Source organism: Sparus aurata, chromosome 17 (assembly GCF_900880675.1).
Source record: "Sparus aurata chromosome 17, fSpaAur1.1, whole genome shotgun sequence".
Lineage (NCBI taxonomy): Eukaryota > Metazoa > Chordata > Actinopteri > Spariformes > Sparidae > Sparus > Sparus aurata.
In genome coordinates this window covers 30,753,547-30,769,378 of record NC_044203.1, presented here as the reverse complement: position 1 = coordinate 30,769,378, position 15,832 = coordinate 30,753,547, and the positions used below count along the sequence as shown (strand labels likewise).

General features: G+C 39.0%; 2 protein-coding genes across 3 annotated transcripts; both read right to left on the bottom strand.

Moving 5' to 3' along the window:
• Positions 1-1,054: 1,054 nt before the first annotated feature.
• LOC115566864 (uncharacterized) lies at positions 1,055-7,319 on the bottom strand. 2 transcript variants are annotated; one of them, XM_030392897.1, is made up of 7 exons: positions 7,145-7,319; positions 4,531-4,718; positions 4,129-4,248; positions 3,389-3,445; positions 2,846-3,046; positions 2,534-2,656; positions 1,055-1,839 (listed from the first exon to the last, which is right to left on the bottom strand). In XM_030392897.1, the coding sequence occupies exons 2-7, from the start codon at positions 4,705-4,707 to the stop codon at positions 1,774-1,776; spliced, it is 744 nt and encodes a 247-aa protein (XP_030248757.1). In that variant the 5' UTR covers positions 4,708-4,718; positions 7,145-7,319; the 3' UTR covers positions 1,055-1,773. The 2 variants fall into 2 exon arrangements, with proteins under 2 accessions (XP_030248757.1, XP_030248758.1); XM_030392898.1 differs by lacking the exon at positions 7,145-7,319 and adding an exon at positions 6,822-7,086.
• A 1,769-nt stretch (positions 7,320-9,088) lies between these two features.
• Positions 9,089-15,761, bottom strand: LOC115566862 (transmembrane protein 176B). The gene is made up of 7 exons (XM_030392894.1): positions 15,619-15,761; positions 12,656-12,843; positions 12,258-12,371; positions 11,633-11,689; positions 11,097-11,297; positions 10,004-10,126; positions 9,089-9,780 (listed from the first exon to the last, which is right to left on the bottom strand). The coding sequence occupies exons 1-7, from the start codon at positions 15,695-15,697 to the stop codon at positions 9,715-9,717; spliced, it is 828 nt and encodes a 275-aa protein (XP_030248754.1). The 5' UTR covers positions 15,698-15,761; the 3' UTR covers positions 9,089-9,714.
• Positions 15,762-15,832: the final 71 nt, after the last annotated feature.

Here is a 15,832-nt window from a genome sequence, read left to right as displayed (position 1 = left end):
AGAGTAAAGCACAACAATAATAACATTAACAACTTAAGAACAGCAGGTAGTATAATCAGATTCTTAATATTTCTTGTAGCATACTGTCTGTCTCAGCACATTGCATACTGTTTATAATTTGGTAAGTATTTCTTCATTCCCAGAAGTTGAGAACTTATCTTGAAGGACGTTTAACTTCCAGAGAAGAATTATCAAATTGACAGTCCCTTGACTTTCCTGGATTTTGTTTACATACATAACGTATAATGTAACATCTTTGGCTTCCAATTTAACTGTGTATTTGGTTTTGGTATCAAGCTATTCCTCTACTTTCTTCCAGATTTCTGATGTGTTCTGATATTCATAAAACAGATGAATGATTGTTTCTTCTTCATCTTCACATAACTCATTTATTATCCATATCAATGACACATATTTATTGGTGGGATAAATGTTACTTTGGAATTAACTTCTTTAATGTGTTTCAGTAGTACTCCCCAAGACTTGTGAACACACTTTGATGTCCAAAATTGGTGGACATAACCTTCTGCTGATGCCTGATCCTTTTCACAGCCACTGTTCACTCTGGCGTCCAGCCATCTTTACTGGAAGGCTGCTGAGCCCCGTTGCTCGTGGAGAGTCCCCCTATGAAATGAGGTTGTGGTGCAAGCAGAGTGCTGTCAGCTGAAGCCACTTCTACCTGCAAATTCTGTCCGTTCCTTAAATATTACACTTGGATGCGTTACCTTATGTAGTAGCACAGGACCATATAGCTTACATAATATCTGGCCAAGACTTACCCGCTTGTGTCTGTCCACTTTGCAAAACTCTGGCTATTTGTTTGTTGCACAGATGTTTGTTTGGAAAGGGCCGAGGGAGGAGAACTTACACCAACCAGTTCCCAGAAGTGCCTCCTCCCACCTGGAAGCTATAAAGAAACTTAACTCTTTAGAGATCATTCAGCTCAACACAAAGACATCTTTGAACACTCTGCTCTAACAAACAAAGAAAAGGTGGTGGTGACATGCAGGGCCGTGGCCACAACTTTAGAGGTCATGTGTCCAAATGGCCCCAGTAAGACTCCACACCAACATTTTATTCATGTAACCTGATCAAGCATATTTTCCGTATATTTTATGTACTGGTAGGACAAGAGTCCAAGTGTAGAAAAAATAAATCCCTTTTACTTTAATTCATTGATTTGTATTTTGTGGCTAAACATTGCAAAATGAAACCATTTTAAATCATTTCAAGTGTTATGCCGGCCTAAATTCATGAATTCTAAATTAAAACAAAATCAACTAAACAGGTACAATTGACCTATTTAGAGATAACAGCTTAGAAACTAGAGTCCACATGATAGAGATTTTCTACAAGAAATACAAACGTAGCTGAAATATGTAACAGATACCTTTTACATTGAAAATAGCAAACAAAATCCTCATTGTTCAATAAATGTAACAAACACATGCACAAACCTCCCTTTGACCTACAAATAACCTGAATTTAAGGCACATTGCTTGATAAAAAACTCATAATAAAAAAAGGAACAACTTTTTAGAAAACTTTAACAGGTGATGATAAGACAGCGACTTATACAATTTAGTGCAGTAGAGATAAATATTCTAAACTTTAAGTGCTTATTTTTTAAGCAACCCTTGTAGGAAAAGAACAGAAGTTTGGCAGAGACTGTACCGGCTAATTTCTGTATATCACTGACATTACAATACATTCGGTCAGTGGTGTAAAAGCATAGAATCATAGTATCAGACAGCTCCAAGCACAGACTTTCATTTAGGCTGTAGGGTTACTGGTGACTTCCTCCAGGAGTGGCTTGTAACGCTCTGGGTCTTCATTGTTCTAAATCAGAAAATATCGACATAAATTCAACAAAATTAAGAAAAGAAGAAAGTACAGCTCGGCATCCTACTGCATACTAATATATATATTTTGTAAAATGCTCATTTTTATACTGACATTTACTGGAGATACAGTTTTTCAAATGATTTTTGATGATTGATGATGATTTTTTAAAGGAATAGTTTGTAACAGACTCTCCTGTCAACATGCTGAATTTGAAGCTACAGCCAGCAGATTAGCTTAGCATAAAGACTTGAGACACTTCCTCAAACTGGACAGGTTTAAAGGGAAAACAATAAATGGGACATTGCGACTTAACATTAAGACCCATTTTCATTTTCTCTCACACATGTCACAAACACCAACAACTCCTGCCTTACAGCAGATCTGAAAACACACTACTGTTTCTTTGCTCTCTGGTGAGGGGTCTTTTAAACCATGATGTTACGATGGTAGAGGGCTCAGTAGTAACTGACTGTCGGCCCAAACAAATCAGCATTTCTTCCCAAAATGTCCAACTATTTACTTCCACTGTGTCAGCTGATTCTACAAACATTATCTGGCTGACAGAATTGAGGAGAGGATTTAATGTCAAGTTTTAGAAAAGTGGTAAATAAAGCATTTGTATTCAATCAATCTTTCCAGGATAAACAACAGGTTCAACAGTAGTAAGATATGATTTTGCAGACTCTACCTCATTTTCTCTCCTCTCACTGTTCCTCAGAGCCTTGATCCCCAAGACGGCAGAGCTGATGACGAGGCAGAGCTCCAGGACTGACAGGACAATCAGCAAACCGTTAATGCCTCTTGCTAGCATCTAGTGAGAAACACAAAACGTGTTAATTTCACAATGTTCAAACATGTTTGTTTGTTTTATTCAAATGCTTCTGAATCTCATGCCATGTCTAGGGCTTGTATACAAATTCGCAGCAGTAATCGAAGTGCTTGTGCAGTGAGTGAAAACAATAACAAGGCAAAAGACATCGACATTAATGTAAAAACTTACCAGAACCAGCGCACTGCCCTCCTCGCATTTCTCCCTGACCATGTCCTCACCAGGAGATGGTGTATAGTGTCGTCTGTAACGATAATCATAATCTTCGCACATCCATACCCAAATATCTGCAAAGTTGATAATGTAGAGTGCAATGGCTGCAATGGCAAAAGCAACTCCTGCTAGAAGATTCAGGGTCACATTGAGGATGACCTAAAATACAAGAATTGACAGTTTATGAGCAATCAAACATAAAGCAACTCCGAACAATAAACATCATGCAGTACACTGATGGAAATTAAAAAGTCACAGGATATCTCAACCTTTAACACTGATAGTTGTGTTTTCCTGCAGTGGAAACAGCTGTGTGGCTGGGATGTAATTTAAGATTTCAACTCTAATGAAAAGGCTGTATACACATGAGGCAATGTGGGTGTGTATATTTATGAAGGACATGTGACATTATCATTTTTTTGTCTTGAAATGAGACAAGAATAATAGATGAAAGTAAATTAAAAGATAACATGAAGATATTAAATTACATAAGGCACTTACCATACATGGGCTGGGGTACTTCTCAGACAAAATACCAATGGAACCAAACATGATGAACTGGGGAAAAGACAAAGAACAAAATCTTTAAACTTCTTTTCTTCCACACAAACAGCGTGATTAAAACCATTCAACCTCGCTAAGTATGCGTGAGCTTTTTTCTGTGATGAAATGAGACATGAAGAAAACATCAGAAGATTGTTGTTGAAAGTACGTCAAAGTACAAGAAATATCCTGTTTGAATGGATTTTCTTCTGTTGCAATACTTGTTTCTCATTTGGACTGGCCTCTCCAGTGGATTTTTAGCGATTTAATAATGAGACACTTCAGTATCCAGACTGTCCCATATGAGAAAAGCTGTTAGGTGAAACATCATGGAATCAGCTGAACACCTTCACAAAGTTCGGTCGGGCTGCGATATAATAGCTACTGAAATATAGTGTGTTCATGATTTACACACATTGGAAAAGGAAACGCAGAATTGGATTAAGTGCAGAGCAGCTTGACGTGACCACCACCAAAAACATCTTCTGGCCACTCAGCTCCACATAGCAAGCAGTGAGGTCTCTCCAGGCAGAGGGCTGGGGGAACAGCCAGTCACCCAGCCAGAGAGATGCGTAGAACACGTTAAGTTTTCTTTTGTGATTATTTTTAATAATTTGGCAAAGATTTTGGCTTGGTGGCCCACCCCGCGAAAAGGAAGGGAAAAAGAAATGAAAGAAATACAACATTAGCTTGCTTACTATTGCTCCCAACCAAAAGGGAAACCCGCTCACATCCATTCGCCATGAAGAGGCACCACCACTGCTACGGAGGATTGCTCCGAGGCCGATGTTGAGCAATCCAACCATGATATGCAGAGCCTGTAGAGGAGGAAACGCAGTATGAACAACAAACGCCACGTGGCCCTGTTAAAGTCAATTGGAGGACAACACTGTGGTTCAGAACAAACTCTTTTCAAACCACTTTTCTTTCATTTTCATTGTGCTTTCTAAATGTAACTCACATAGCTTATAACTTATGTAACTTCTATAAACACAACATTACCTGAGCACAGGTACAGAACTTTGACAACGTACTGGAAAAACTTTTCCACTGTGACGTGGACAAAAGACTAACTTCAAACAGAGAAGGTTGTAACTCACCCCAAGTACTGACTGAGAAGATCTCTGGACTCTCCTCAGGCGCTGAGACAAGGAGCAGCACACGGGGCTGTAGCAAAGGCCCTTCAAGATTTGACACAGTGGAGGACAGGAGCTTTCGGGGTCAGCAGTCAAAGTTAACACAGTGACCCCATCAGCCTTAGTCATGGTCAGAGACATCCTGCCTGCACCTGTGGAATGAAACAGACAATGTATAAGCTTTACATCTGCCGAATTTGGTCATGATTGCTGTTTCTTTAATAAATGATGAATCTTAACGTTCAAGTACTAAATCCTCATCATTTTTACGTCCAACCTGTAAACCAGTTGAAACTTGTGCTGTCAAAACTGATGTGCACAACACAGTCTCCACTATAGTACATAAAACAGTAAATCATAACTGATACGACTGATATCTTAAGTAGTATTTCTTCACCAAATAGCTGACATGTACTCTTGTCACTTTCAAAAAACAGGAAACATTTGTGGTGATAAGATTGGGGGAGATGCGAGTGAGATTTTCTAAATTTAAAAAATATATAATAGTAATTTATCATTAGTAACTAAATAACGTCATGGTTCTTTTGGCCTTTTTTGTAATTAGGGGTCGACCAAAATGCCTTTCTCAGGGTGGATACGGATACGGATTATTCAACATCAAGGTGCCTGAAAACATATATTTGGGACGAATGTTTATTTGCAAGAAATCTTAAAGACTTTCAAAACCAGTGATGGAATTAACCTAAGTAAAATTTACTCATGTCATGTGCTTAAGTACAATCCCACATGCTTAACTTGAGTATTTCCATCTGCTGTTTCTTTATACTTTCCCTCCACTTCATTTATTTGATTATTTTAGTAACTAGATACTTTGCAGATTCTGATTTTCAGTGCTATTAATTGTGCTGTGTTACCAATCAGATGTTGTTGTGGGTGAGACACTGTGTGAGAGGTTGAGCCAAAGTGGTTCATAAATGTGTTTATTTAATCAGACAGAAAAATCACCAATAACAATAATTGAAAAATTGCTGAATATTTGCCCTGATAATTGGCCAGGGCCCATATCAGTCAACCTCTACTTATAAGTGCATGTAAGGGCTTTTTCAACAGGATCATATGCTGTGTTTTGCAGACTTAAATTAAGAGGAGTGACTGTGATTGAGGTTAAAGGGGCACTCCACAAGATTTGCAAATGGAGATCAATTCAGTCAGTAAGGAAATGCACTCATTGTAAACATGCTGTTCTAAAACCATTACTTACAAACGAAATATGCTGTAAAGTTCCATTATACTGCAGGAACTGTACGATCCAACACTTTTAGAGGAACTGAAAGTCAGGATATGACGCACTCTGCTGCTTTGTTTGTTACAATTCCTTTTTCAATCTGTCTTTTGTGAGCCTCCTGATGGAAGTACTTATCGGCTTGACTAAGTGCAGCAGACTCTACGTAGGCTTTTGCTGTTGGCAGGTGTTTCTAATATTTTGTCCAACCCATTAACACTACTCAACATCCGTTAGGGATAATGAGTCACAGGTGCATATATGCATGTGAATGGATATACAACAAAAGTCTGGTTAAATGGGACGAAAATATTCACAAAACACAAAATAAAACTTTATAGTAGGCTGAACTGACAACTGGCTGTTGAGCAAGGCATTCTAGCGTCAGTGAATAACCATGGCAACGAAGAGTTGTGAGTGAGTAACCGTGGTAACGGAGTTACAAGGGGAGGCTAGGAGAGTATTTCGTTTCCTATTTTCCACAACTTCTTCAAATTAATATATGTCACAAAACAAACAATCAAATGCAACACCAAAATATCCCTAACCCTATCTCATTTTGAGTGGTATATATCAATGAGGGTGGGTAAACACTTCTCTGTACACTCAACACTCAACACCTCTCTGAAACAGACTTGACAGAAACTGACCATTAAAACCTTCATGGAGGTAACTGTTGTATTAGACTGCATTAGTTTTAGCTAGTTACAGGACGACTTAAAGATGGAATAAGACCTTAAAGCCTTTGGCACAGAAGTTTGGGGTGTTACTAACTTTTACTCAACCGGACAAACAAATACATAAGTATGCTGACTAGTTTTTAAACTAAACTCGTCTCATTAGCTTGAATCACACAAATAACCGACTGAGACAACCACCAACTTAAATATCCAACGATACACTCCTGGACCAGAATAGAAATGTGACCCATTGAAACATTCAGATAGAAGAATATTGTATTTGTTTACACGGCAGACCTGCCACATCCAACATGGCGGCGACGTCTACGTACCTGTCCCAGCAAATCAAGGCGGCATCAACGCAAATATGACTGTCGATGATGATGACGAACTTTTCTCTCTCCGTCTGTTAACACTGAGCTCCTACCAACCAGTTTTTAAACACCACTTATTACGCATTGCGTTAAAACAGGACTGTCCTCGTCTCATTAAACTAGCTTACTGGAATCAGAAAAGTAACTGACGGTAACGTTACAGGAACCACAGTGAATCTTAACCGAACGTACATGACGTTAACCCTGTTACAGTATGAAAAGCCAACCGTGTCAGACATTAACACGCAGGGGTGTTTGTTAGCTTGTTCTTTTTGACCTACCGGAGGGAGAAGAGTCAGTGTGAAGTGGCAGAAACTTGATTTATCTCGCTGGTTCGGAGTGATCTGAAGCGGATTTACCACATCTGTCTTTCACACGGATGTGGTGGACGTGTTGCCAGATATCGCGAGAGAAACAAGGAAGTGTGCCTATGAAAACAAGCAAAGCAAGCGACTTCTCTGGTCGTGGTAAAAAAAAAAAAAAAAAAAAGAGAGAGAGAGAGAGAGATTATTATACTTTGCACACACATAAATATAACCCTGAATCCAGAAATGTATTGCATTTTATCATTGTATTTATTATGTTAATATATGTTAAGATTCTATTTTGTTTTGGTTCCAGGACTTCAAAACGATATGACATGCAATACAATAGGAAGAGGAACACTTTAGCCCGAAAAACCCGCGACTACCAATATTTACAAGCAACTTTACAGGAAAACAAGCCCAAAGTCGCTTATAATAAGCGGACTTGGCAACTGTGGTGGTGGAGTGATGCTCACTCAGCAGCAGTGCGCTCAGTTCTGCCACCGGCGGCCGGAAGCTTCATTGCAACAGCTGAACATATAATCGTTTTATTTTACCAAAGCTTTTTAAAATAATTGCTCATCACTTACAAGGTGACGATGAGAAAACAAAGGACATAGCTATCGTGACCACATAAGTAGCATTACGATGCATAAATACAACAAGGCATCGTGATACACGGTAAATGTATTGTAAGGTAAATAAAAAAAGAGTAAAGCACACCAATAATAACATTAATGAACAACTTAAGAACAGCAGGTAGTATAATCAGATTCTTAATATTTCTTGTAGCATACTGTCTGTCTCAGCACATTGCATACTGTTTATAATTTGGTAAGTATTTCTTCATTCCCAGAAGTTGAGAACTTATCTTGAAGGACGTTTAACTTCCAGAGAAGAATTATCAAATACACAGTCCCTTGACTTTCCTGGATTTTGTTTACATACATAACGTATAATGTAACATCTTTGGCTTCCTGTGTATTTGGTTTTGGTATCAAGCTATTCCTCTACTTTCTTCCAGATTTCTGATGTGTTCTGATATTCATAAAACAGATGAATGATTGTTTCTTCTTCATCTTCACATAACTCATTTATTATCCATATCAATGACACATATTTATTGGTGGGATAAATGTTACGCACAACTTTGTAATTAACTTCTTTAATGTGTTTCAGTAGTACTCCCCAAGACTTGTGAACACACTTTGATGTCCAAAATTGGTGGACATAACCTTCTGCTGATGCCTGATCCTTTTCACAGCCACTGTTCACTCTGGCGTCCAGCCATCTTTACTGGAAGGCTGCTGAGCCCCGTTGCTTGGGGAGAGTCCCCCTATGAAACGAGGTTGTGGTGCAGGTAGAGTCCTGTCAGCTGAAGCCACTTAGCTCTGCAGCAAGTAGTGAGCAGCAGTTAGCGGTAATGCTGCCCCCTATAGTTTTGGATCTACCTGCAAGTTCTGTCCGTTTCTTAAATATTACACCTGGATGCTTTACCTTGTGTAGTAGCACAGGACCATATAGCTTACATAATATCTGGCCAAGACTTACCCGCTTGTGTCTTTCCACTTTGCAAAACTCTGGCTATTTGTTTGTTGCACAGATGTTTGTTTGGAAAGGGCCGAGGGAGGAGAACTTACACCAACCAGTTCCCAGAAGTACCTCCTCCGACCTGGAAGTTATAAAGAAACTTAACTCTTTAGAGATCATTCAGCTCAACACAAAGACATCTTTGAACACTCTGCTCTAACAAACAAAGAAAAGGTGGTGGTGACATGCAGGGCCGTGGCCACAACTTTAGAGGTCATGTGTCCAAATGGCCCCAGTAAGACTCCACACCAACATTTTGTTCATGTAACCTGATCAAGCATATTTTCCGTGTATTTGATGTACTGGTAGGACAAGAATCCAAGTGTAGAAAAACATAAATCCCTTTTACTTTAATTCATTGATATGTATTTTGTGGCTAAACATTGCAAAATGAAACCATTTTAAATCATTTCAAGTGTTATGCCGGCCTACATTCATGAATTCTAAATTAAAACAAAAGCAACTAAACAGGTACAATTGACCTATTTAGAGATAACAGCTTAGAAACTAGAGTCCACATGATAGAGATTTTCTACAAGAAATACAAATGTAGCTGAAATATGTAACAGATACCTTTAACATTGAAAATAGCAAACAAAATCCTCATTGTTCAATAAATGTAACAAACACATGCACAAACCTCCCTTTGACCTACAAATAACCTGAATTTAAGGCACATTGCTTGATAAAAAACTCATAATAAAAAAAGGAACAACTTTTTAGAAAACTTTAACAGGTGATGATAAGACAGCGACTTATACAATTTAGTGCAGTAGAGATAAATATTCTAAACTTTAAGTGCTTATTTTTTAAGCAACCCTTGTAGGAAAAGAACAGAAGTTTGGCAGAGACTGTAACGGCTAATTTCTGTATATCACTGACATTACAATACATTCGGTCAGTGGTGTAAAAGCATAGAATCATAGTATCAGACAGCTCCAAGCACAGACTTTCATTTAGGCTGCAGGGTTACTGGTGACTTCCTCCAGGAGTGGCTTGTAACGCTCTGGGTCTTCATTGTTCTAAATCAGAAAATATCGACATAAATTTAACAAAATCAAGAAAAGAAGAAAGTACAGCTCGGCATCCTACTGCATACTAATATATATATTTGTAAAATGTTCATGTTTATACGGACATTTACTGGAGATGAAGTTAGAATTTTTAAAGGAATAGTTTCTAATAGACAGACGAGGAGATGAAGAAGATACCACTCTCCGGTCTCAACAGTTTTGCAGACTCTACCTCATTTTCTCTCCTCTCACTGTTACACAGAGCCTTGATCCCCAAGACGGCAGAGCTGATGACGAGGCAGAGCTCCAGGACTGACAGGACAATCAGCAAACCGTTAATGCCTCTTGATAGCATCTAGTGAGAAACACAAAAAATATGTTAACTTCACAATGTTCAAACACATTTGTTTGTTTTATTCCAACGTATAGAATTTGTAGATTATGTTCTTAACTTGAGATATTTCTTTTGAATGTGTTTTTTATCGCGTGTATTCCTAATTGACTTTTCTTTCTTTCGGGCTGTGACTAAAATTATTGGAGAAGCAGAGTCATTATATTTACAAAATGACACCATTTTTGCTGGGTTTTGTGACTCATTAGATCACAACGTATGACAATTATAGTATTTAGGGTCACACATTTTGATAGTTTGGTGCATTCTATGACTTTGTATCCATGAAGCAGCTCCGACTCGTTTAGCTCCTGCTGAACAAATGTAGAAACTCAGGGCATATACGAAGTGCAATGTTGATATTGTTATCGCATTGTCACTCTGAGGCCCTGACCACACTGAAACTCATCACTACAGGTGCAGCCGCTTATAAAACGCCTTGGAAAAGCGCAAAACAGCACAGTGCTCCTGTGGTGCGAGCTGCATGCACGACCGTCGATGAAATGTGATTGATGGAAAACACGGTTCGGATCCATGACTTGTGCTAAAAAAATTAAGTAAGACTAAGTAAATGTATTTCATAACTTTTAAAAGACTTTAGGAAAAAAAGGACTTGCAGTGCAAGAGACAAGTGCAAGACAGGCCAGACATGTAGAACCACAGGAAAACAAAGGTTTTGCTGGGGACTTGTTTCTAGTGACGTATCTCGTTATGAATATCTACTGCCATTTTGGTTTTAATTTAAATTTGGTCTGCTTCACCTTCAACACTTCAGAATCATGTTAACTTCTGTTGTTGCCACAGTATGCTGCTTCTGAATCTCATGTCATGTCTAGGGCTTGTATCCATATTCGCAGCAGTAATCGAAAGCGCTTGTGCGGTGAGTGAAAACAATAACAAGGCAAAAGACATTGACATTAATGTAAAAACTTACCAGAACCAGTGCTCGGCCCTCTTTGCATTTCTCCTTGATCATGTCCTCACCAGGAGACGGTGTATTGTGTCGTCTGTAACTATCGTCATAATCGTCACAAAATGATACCCACAGATATGATAAATTGATGCTGTAGAGTGCGATGGCTGCAATGGTAAAAGCAAGTCCTGCTAGAAGATTGAGGCTCACATTGAGGATGACCTAAAATACAAGAATTGACAGTTTATGTGCAATCAAACATAAAGCCACTCCAAACAATAAACACTGTACAATGCACTGATGGAAATGAAAAAGTCACAGGCTATCTCACCCGTTAACACTGATAGTTGTGTTTTCCTGCAGTGGAAACAGCTGTGTGGCTGGGATGTAATTTAAGATTTCGACTCAAATGAAAAGGCTGTATACACATGAGGCAATGTGGGTGTGTATATTTTTATAGTGACATTATAATGTTTTGTCTTGAAATGAGACAATAATAAGAGATGAAAGTAAATTGAAAATATGACATGTGAATACGAAATACCTCATCTACTTACCATACACGGGCTGGGGTACTTCTCAGACAAAATACCAATGGCACCAAACATGATAAACTGGGGAAAAGACAAAGAACAGATTCTTTAAACTTCTTTTCTTCCACACAAACAGCGTGATTAAAACCATTCAACCTCGCCAAGTATGCGTGAGCTTTTTTCTGTGATGAAATGAGACATGAAGAAAAGATCAGAAGATTGTTGTTGAAAGTACGTCAAAGTACGAGAAATATCCAGTTTGAATGGATTTTCTTTTGTTGCAATACTTGTTTCTCATTTGGACTGGCCTCTCCAGTGGATTTTTAGCGAATTAATAATGAGACACTTCAGTATCCAGACTGTCCCATATGAGAAAAGCTGTTAGGTGAAACATCATGGAATCAGCTGAACGCCCTTCACAAAGTTAGCTCGTGCTGCGATATAATAGCTACTGAAATACTGTGTGTTCATGATTTACACACATTGGAAAAGCAAACGTAGGATTGGATTAAGTGCAGAGCAGCTTGACGTGACCATCGCCAGAAACATCTTCTGGCCACTCAGCTCCACATAGCAAGCAGTGAGGTCTCTCCAGGCAGAGGGCTGGGGGAACAGCCAGTGACCACATTAGCAACATTAGCTTGCTTACTATTCCTCCAAGCCAAAAAGGAAACCCGCTCTCATCGATTTGCCACCAAGAGGCACCAGCACAGAGGATTGCTCCGAGGCCGATGTTGAGCAATCCAACCATGATATGCAGAGCCTGCAGAGGAGGAAACGCAGTATGAACAACAAACGCCACGTGACACTGTTAAAGTCAATTGGAGGGCAACATTGTGGTTCAGAACAAACTTTTTTCAAACCACTTTTCTCTCATAGTTTCATTGTGCTTTCTAAACATAACTTATATAGCTTATAACTTATGTAACTTCTATAAACACAACATTACCTGAGCACAGGTACAGAACTTTGACAACGTACTGGAAAAACTTTTCCACTGTGACGTGGACAAAAGACTAACTTCAAACAGAGAAGGTTGTAACTCACCCCAAGTACTGACTGAGAAGATCTCTGGACTCTCCTCAGGCGCTGAGACAAGGAGCAGCATGCTGGGCTGTAGCAAAGGCCCTTCAAGATTTGACACAGTGGAGGACAGGAGCTTTTGGGGTCAGAGGTCAAAGTTAACACAGTGACCCCATCAGCCTTGGTCATGGTCAGAGACATCCTGCCTGCACCTGTGGATTAAAACGAACAATGTATAAGCTTTACATCTGCTGAATCTGGTCATGGTTGCTGTTTCTTTAATAAATGATGAATCTTAACGTTCAAGTACTAAATCCTCATCATTTTTACGTCCAACCTGTAAACCAGTTGAAACTTGTGCTGTCAAAACTGATGTGCACAACACAGTCTCCACTATAGTACATGAAACAGTAAATCATAAGTGATACGACTGATATCTAATCATTTATTATTAGTCACTTAATTACGTCAAGATTCTTTTATGGCTCATAGCACAATTGTAATGCATTGGATGTGGCCTTTCTTGTAACATCAAGGAGACTGAAAACAGATATTTGGGACCAATGTTTATTTGCAAGAAAAAGAAGACCTTCAAAAACCAGTGATGGAATTAACCCAAGTACACTTTACTCATGTCATGTGCTAACGTAAAATCTCACAGATTTAACTTGAGCATTTCCATCTGCTGTTTCTTTATACTTTCTCTCCACTTCATTTATTTGATTATTTTAGTTACAACTTACTTTGCAAATTCTGATTTTCAGTGCTATTAATTGTGACGTGTAACCAATCAGATGTTGTTGTGGGTGAGACATTGTGTGAGAGGTTGATGCATCAGAGCCAAAGTGGTCCATAAATGTGTTTATTTAATCTGACAGAAAAATCACAGATAACGATAATTGGAAAATGCTGAATATTTGTCCTGATAATTGGCCAGGGCCTATATCAGTCAACCTCTACCTATAGTGCATGTAAGGGCTTTTTTAACAGTATCATCATATGCTGTGCTTTGCAGACTTATATTAAGAGGAGTGACTGTGATTGAGGTTAAAGGGGCACTCCACAAGATATGTCAATTCAGTCAGTAAAAAAATGATATAAACATGGTGTTCTAAAACTGTTATTTACAAATGAAGCTGGCAAGTTTTATTAAACTTCAGGAACTGTATGATCCTACACTTTTAGAGGAACTAAAAGTCAGGATATGACGCACTCCGCTATTTTGATTGTTACAATTCCTTTTTCAATCTGTCTTTTGTGAGTCTCCTGATGCAAGTACTTATCGGCTTGACTAAGTGCAGCTGACTCTATGTAGGCTTTTGCTGTGTGCGGGTGTTTCTAATATTTTGTCCAACCCATTAACACTACTCAACATCGGTTAGGGATATTGAGTCACAGGTGCATATATGCATGTGAATGGATATAGAATAGAATAGAATAGAATAGAATAGAATAAAAGTATAATTAAATATTCACAAAACACAAAATAAAAATTTGTTGTGGGTTGAACGGACATAATTTACCCTCTGGTTAGTTTCCCTCTCACTGACAACTGACTGTTGAGCAAGGCCCTCTAGCGTCAGTGAATAACCATGGCAACGAAGAGTTATGAGTTAGTAACCACGGTAACGGAGTCGGGAGGGGCTAGGAGAGTTCGCGTTTTTCCTGCTGCGGGAGTGTTTGGTTTTCATATTTGTTCTTGTGAATAACTACTAATAAAGCAGTCAAAGAGAGAAGTTGTTCGTTTCCTATTTTCCACGACAACTTCAAATTAACATGTCACAGAAAAAAACAAGTGCAACACTAAAATATCCCAATATCCCTTACTCATTTTGAGTGATGTACATCAATGAGCGTGGGTAAAAACACTCAAAAATTATCTTAAAGTTCATTCATCACCTCTCTGAAACAGACTTGACAGAGACTGACCATTAAAACCCCTATGGAGGTAACTGTTATATTAGACTGCATTAGTTGTAGCTAGTTACAGAAATATACTAGTTACTTAAAGATAGAATAAGACCTTACAGCCTTTGACACAGACGTTTGGGTGTCACCTAACTTTTACTCCGCCTGACAAACAAATACATGTATGCTGACTAGTTTTTAAACTGAGGAAATCTGTGACACAGAAGCAAACAGCATTGTTCCCGTCTAATTAGCTTGAATCACACAAATAACCAACTCGAACAACCTCCAACTTAAATATACAGCGACACATTCCTGGACCAGAGTGGAAATGTGACCTTTGAGACATTCAGATAGAAGAATCCGGTATAAGGTTGTTCTTACCAGGAGGAGAAGAATGTAAAGTAAAATAAACACGATTTATTTAAACGGACTGAAGAAGATGACTTTGAGTAAAAACCAAAACACCAGCTACCTTCTTACTCTCTCACGGACTGGAGTGCTGCCCACTCAGCAGCATTGCGCTCGGTGCTGCCGCCGGTGGTCGGAAGCTGTATTACAGGCAGCTGAGCGTTGAAGTCTATGTTTGAGCTTAAAAAATGAACTCAACTCTGAAAAGGGATAACAGCATTTTTATGAGCTATTGTCATGCTTTTAATACGACCACACATAAACACTGCGGTGATTTAGCTTCCAGCCACGGGGGGCAGCGAGCGCTTTGCCTCTCGGCGGTTTGTGAGCGAGGAAGACGTTACGCGCCATCTTGGATTTTACGTGGGTTGGTTTGATTTTAACGCGAAACGCCCGCATCTCCCCGGAGTAAAGTCGTGTTTTCTTGTCTTAAACCCCCCCCTGACAAACGCATTTACACCCCTGATACGTTGCCAAGACGTTTATCTACCTTCCCGTGGGGCTCGAATTGAAACCTTCATCCATTAACTAACTTGATGAGCACCGGATGGCTTTGATGGATGAGTTCACTTACATAGCAGTACAGGACCACGTACATATTTTAACACTTAGCTAAACATGTGATTAGAGAACGTTACAAATCAAACATAGGATAAAGACTTACTTACCGGGTTGTGTCTGAGCAGAGGGGATTGTTGTTTGCCTTGCAAACCCTGTCTGACTGTACGAGTGTGACGCAGTTATCATTTACAGGAGAAGGAGAATGCCAAAGTGTTCCCATCAGTACTTCCCCCCATCTGAAAGCGATGAAGGAACTTAACCCTTAGCTAACTATTGATATTATTTTTAAATAGAGTACAATCGCACATCTATCTATCTATC

Coding starts and splice junctions, on each gene's coding strand:
- LOC115566862 (XM_030392894.1), bottom strand. CDS start 15,697: ATGATAACTGCGTCACACTCGTACAGTCAGACAGGGTTTGCAAGGCAA. Junction 11,298..11,632: donor AGTACCCCAGCCCGTGTATG/GTAAGTAGATGA, acceptor CTTGTATTTTAG/GTCATCCTCAATGTGAGCCT. Junction 9,781..10,003: donor GTGAGAGGAGAGAAAATGAG/GTAGAGTCTGCA, acceptor TTTCTGATTTAG/AACAATGAAGACCCAGAGCG.
- LOC115566864 (XM_030392897.1), bottom strand. CDS start 4,707: ATGTCTCTGACCATGACTAAGGCTGATGGGGTCACTGTGTTAACTTTG. Junction 4,249..4,530: donor CTTCTCAGTCAGTACTTGGG/GTGAGTTACAAC, acceptor CCTCCTCTACAG/GCTCTGCATATCATGGTTGG. Junction 1,840..2,533: donor GTGAGAGGAGAGAAAATGAG/GTAGAGTCTGCA, acceptor TTTCTGATTTAG/AACAATGAAGACCCAGAGCG.